This window comes from Gastrolobium bilobum, unplaced genomic scaffold (genome assembly GCF_033153095.1).
Source record: "Gastrolobium bilobum isolate Gb01-03AN ecotype WA unplaced genomic scaffold, APGP_CSIRO_Gbil_v1 utg7600, whole genome shotgun sequence".
Lineage (NCBI taxonomy): Eukaryota > Viridiplantae > Streptophyta > Magnoliopsida > Fabales > Fabaceae > Gastrolobium > Gastrolobium bilobum.
The window spans coordinates 991,253-996,658 of NW_026897674.1; the positions used below are offsets into that span (position 1 = coordinate 991,253).

General features: G+C 31.7%; 1 protein-coding gene across 1 annotated transcript; it reads right to left on the reverse strand.

The window, feature by feature from the left end:
• Positions 1-1,517: 1,517 nt before the first annotated feature.
• Positions 1,518-3,536, reverse strand: LOC133309261 (transcription factor MYB1-like). Its single transcript, XM_061510016.1, has 3 exons — positions 3,419-3,536; positions 3,163-3,292; positions 1,518-2,016 (listed from the first exon to the last, which is right to left on the reverse strand). Exons 1-3 carry the CDS (start codon positions 3,534-3,536, stop codon positions 1,518-1,520), a joined length of 747 nt encoding a protein of 248 aa, XP_061366000.1.
• Between the last annotated feature and the right edge of the window lie 1,870 nt (positions 3,537-5,406).

Here is a 5,406-nt window from a genome sequence, read left to right on the forward strand (position 1 = left end):
AAAGACTATGTATTATTGAAGATATATATATATATATATATATATGCAAAAAAAAAAAAAAAAATTACACGGGTGTAAAAATAAGAAATTTTACATTAAATCTTGATCATTAATTTGCTAACATCCAATGGCTCACCAACCTAATAAATTTGAACTGTTAGAAATAAATAGGATCAATGACCAATATTAAAAGTGTAATTTACACCAGTACATAAAATGATCATGACTCATATATATATATATATATATATATATATATATATATATATATATATAGGGATATGATCCTTTAACATCGGTGTCAAATTTAAAATTTGATACTTCATCTAGAGCCGTTAGATCAAAAAAGATCAATGGTGTCATATACTTACAAATCAGAGTCGTTGATCTTTTTTGATCTAACGGCTCTCAGATTAGGTGTCAAACTTTAAATTTGACACTGATGTCAAAAGATCTTACCTCGTATATATATATATATATATATATATATATATATATATATATATATCAAACATTTTACTTATTTAATTATTATGATAAATTATATATAAATTTCGTGTGAGTGAAATATGCATTGGAATGTGTATGTTCAAGTCGTGCAACACTCCATACGTGAATTATTCAAAACTCGGCACGAGCATGTTATATGTCATATGTCATGCTCTGCAAGACGTGCATCCTTGCAGTGCCGAGCACTTCCCTATGTGCATCTTGCATGCATGAAACCTATTAGGCGCGCATTGAATTTTGTATAAAGTATGTATGGTCTATGTAGCACCGATACTGACACGGGACACCTGATACGATACGACACAACACTCTGACACGTTAATTCTAAAAAATGTTAGATTTCGACACGTTAGGACACGTCTTGATATTAAATAATATTTTTAATTTATATAGTATATATTATATTTAATATTCAATAATTTAACAAAAAAATGAATCTAAACTTATAATATTCATAAATTTTACAAAGAAACATAAGATGTCCAAAATATTTATATTAAACTCGATAAAATGATAATCATAATTCAACGAATTTAATTGTTGGAACTAAAAACTCAACGCAACGTATCCTTTGAACTTTTTTTGAATTTCTATAACGCGTGTTGGAGTGTCGGGGAGTGTCGGAGTGTCCGAGAGTGTCTTGAAGTGTCGGACACGACACGTCAGGATTTTTGAAGTGTCGGTGCTTCATAGTATGAGGTGATGTGTGACTTGAACACGTATTGTCAGGATATGCGTCTTTTCATACATCAAATTGATAAATAATTTGCTAAAATAATTACGGGTTTCATAAGAGTTATGTTGTAGGAAAAGTGATTGTATAATGTTATAGAGATTCGTTTTGCGTGTCGTAATTCCTTTTTTTTTTCTTCAAAAAGTGTGGGCCCACAAAATGTTGTTTGTGTAAGAAAGTTTGTTGTGTCATGTTAAATGATAAAATGCAAACCCAATAATTAAACCCGTGAAATGTTTGACATTTTATATTGTATGATTCAAGAAGTCATATATTATTCTCCTACATTTAAGATTTCCATGTCCCACAAACTAACGTCAAGAAAAAAATCACTACGAGTTTGACCTTGTGTAAAAAGGTCACAAGCTTTGGTTGTTGTTGAGGTAAACTCTTCATCCCGAAGGTTCGTCATAAACCTCCCATCTTCCATAGCCATGGGGCATGTGTTGTTATCTTCATTGTCACTCATTTCGTCTAGCAAAGTTTCCCACCAATTCGTGGTCCCTGATGAAACTGCACAAACTGATTGAGTAATACCAACTTTGGTACTACTATGATCTAAGGTAATGAATTTCCCTTGCAACCAGGGGGATGTCTTTGAGAAAGTAAGAGGTAGAGGCTTTATCACTTCGTGGGGTCTCGCTATTTCGGCATCTTGCTTTATGCTCTTTCCTTTCTCGTGATAGTTCACTTTCCTCCGCATGTTGGTGTTCCAGTAATTTTTCACATCATTTGGAGTTCTTCCGGGAAGTCTTCCTGCAATTAGAGACCATCTACACATAGACAAACATTTTAACCAAATTAAAGGCTAATATATTGAAGTTTATTGCTTATATAATATCGTCCAGGTAATAAATTTGTAAAAGTTATTTGTCTCTAGTTTTCTTTTAGTCTCTAATAAAGAACTTTACGTCTACAGCATACAAATCAACTTGCTTTTTTGTTAATGAATAGTTTATACATCTTATAATCCAATAACTTAGAAATATAGTGTTAGAGAGATATAATATAGGGAAAATATAGTCTCTTGTTGCTTGAGAAGGAATTATCAAAAGTTGTGCTACCCTTTTTTTTTTACCCTAGTGAGCCCCACGGTTCTTGTCTCTCTGCTAGAGAAAAAAAGTCTCGTGTTACAAGAGAGACCCCTATAATTTGAAATCATTGGAGGCTCATTATTTACAAGTTTAAAGTGTTGAAATGGTTATTTATATAGTATTAGAGCTAAAGCTTGTATGTCATGATATCATGTGAAGAATTATTTCAACTTAAAAACTTAAGTTTGTAGGTGATGAGTCTTCAATAATTTTATATTATATCTCTCTAATGTATGGCATATTTGATTTTGTTTTTCCTCCTTTCACTTACAATAGAGGTGTCCCAACGCAGGTCCGTTTTATTTGTTTAAAGATAAGGGACAACATAAAAATAAAAAAAAAAATTGTTCAAATAGTGTAAGTATAGAGTAAAACGCGACATATATAAGTGACAAAATCAGGTTATAACATTTTGTCTACACAGAAAACAAAGATCAATAACTAATATCTCTTCATTATTCTAATTTTATCGTGCGTAAAACAATATTAAATATAAATGATATTATATTAAACCATTCTATCACAATGATCTTATCCGTTACTTGTCAATTAGCTAATTACATAAAAAAATGTTATGAGACTCAATTTTCTATATATACTATATTGTTATGTTTGTATAATCTTCTTTCTAGTATATATTAAACGCAAGCTCAAAGTTTGTGAAAGTAATCGTTTCCCACCCCATGATCACATTATGTTTCCATTGAGATTTGAATTAGAACATGTAATTAAGCATGTAACTCGCGTTGCCAATAGTGTCAAACCACTTGGCTACAATATTAGCATATTTCTGAGATACATGTATATATATATATATAAACAGACCTGTTTCCCAAAAGCTTATGCAATCTGATCATCAAATCAACCTCATCATGCGCAAATTCTCCCCGGTTGATATCTGGTCTTAGATAGTTCAACCACCTCAATCTACAACTCTTGCGGCATCTGTTCAAGCCTACCAAACGGAACAAGATTTACATGTTATTACAATATTTTGGAGGTCTCAGTTATATCTCTGCCAAAACCAATTAAAAGAATAAAAAACATTATAAAAAAGAAAAAGAAAAAAAAAAAAAAGAACCAGCTCTTTGAGGAACAAGGTGCCATTTTCCCTGCCCATATAGTTGGACGCATGCTCTGAGAAGGTCATCTTCTGATTTACTCCATGCACCTTTCCTCACACCGGATGATCCTTCCATAGCACACGAGTAAACTAGGCTCTATTTGTTGCACATTATCTTTAAAGCAACATAAGTATATATAAACACACTCATATCTGACCAGATCCATGCATGTATCATATACGTGCCCTGATTACTGTCCACAAAATCTAATTCCTTACACTTATCCTCTACACGTACGTTGCCTTTATGGGAAAATGGAAGAGATAAATGAGGGGAAAAAAGTATACTCCTTTTCTTAGAGGCATGAAGCAAAAATGTAGGAACAAGATCTCGCAAAAGTATATATATATTGTCCCATGAAAAATACGGTCTTCCATTAATTGTTAAACGATGCATGCACGACAAAATGAGTTCATCATAGATATATATCGTTATTCATAAGTCTTCATATAAAAAGTTTAAGTTTTGATTATCGTTAAATTTTATTAGATCGTTAATATTTAAAATGATCAATGTTTAAATCGCCAAATGATTATATAAAAATTTAATTATTAGACTTTTTTATAAATATAAAAATTTTAGTATAGAATACAATTGATGAGCCTTTATGTGTGACAGTAGGATTTTTTTATTGTGCTCCAAGTGCATAATAAAAATTGATGGTCCTTTATTAAATAGAAAAAAATTTCTTCTATTTATACCCTTTTTATTTAAATTTCTTCCTAATCTTTTCCCTTTCTATTTTTGGAAAAGGTCCACGGGGCCGACTGATAATAAATGAGCTCGTGACAGTATATGAGATAAAAAAATCATTTGCGTGGCAAGAGTCAAGACTGAGAAGTTATTTGGAACTTTTCTTGAATTGACAATTCTCCATGTGATAGTTGTCTTAAGTGGATCCCACCGATGGTAATCATTGGTATATAGTCATTATTGTAATAATACGGATGCAGTTCAAGATACTATGTTTTTAATGTTGAATATAATTCAAATAATAATTAATATGATTAAAAAAATAGTGTTAATTAATAAAATTTTAAAAAATATTAAAAATATCAACAACTAGATAAGATTTTAATCTTTTTTATTATTTCAGGTTATTTCATACTAGAAATAACAAATCACTAATCTAAATAAAAAGACAGTTGAGATCAGTTGTGTAAGAACTCGTCCGTTAATTAAGGAAGTTAATTAATTAATTATGAGAAATTAGGAAATAATTCCATAATTGACCCTAATAATTATTATAAGGCTTTAATAATTATGGTAAGTAATTAATAATGCTGAAAGTCGCTTTTCTGACGAAAAGCGCAGATACCGGTTCTGTTACTCGGTATAAATGCATACCGATGAAGTATCCCGGAAAATTACGAAAAGTGTGTATATGTCACTAGAATAATATATAGGACTTGTAAAACAAGTTTCAAGTTAAAATAATAAGAACTGGTTCCAGAACTGATACTGGCTATGTAAAAGCGCGTACCGGAAAGGTGCTGCAAAAAATAAAATAAAAATGTGATAAATCTTAGAAAAATGAGTAGGTTCTGATTCCAAAGTTTGGGATTATTTGGCTAAGCGTAGCTATTAGCGCTAATACAGTGCGATTAAGACTTAAGTGACTATATATACTCATCTAACACACAACCCTAGGCCATATTGGCTTCCTACGTGAGTTTTGCTGAAGGGTCAGCTGCTGCCCTCCATTCCTTGGCCTCCCTTGCATGAAAAACTCTCCAAGATACCTCTTTTCTTTGATTTCTTCACCTCTAAACAAGTAAACACTTGGGTGTGAGCATGGGTAAGTGTGAAAAGTGTCATCTTCTGAGTTGAGGGTGTTGTGTGTGTGTTGGGAAGGGGCTGTTTCTGAGTTGTGTGCTTTGGGAGTCTTCCTTTGGTTGTTGAAGCACCAAGAAGCACTCTTTATGAAGAAAGAACCTTGCTTGAG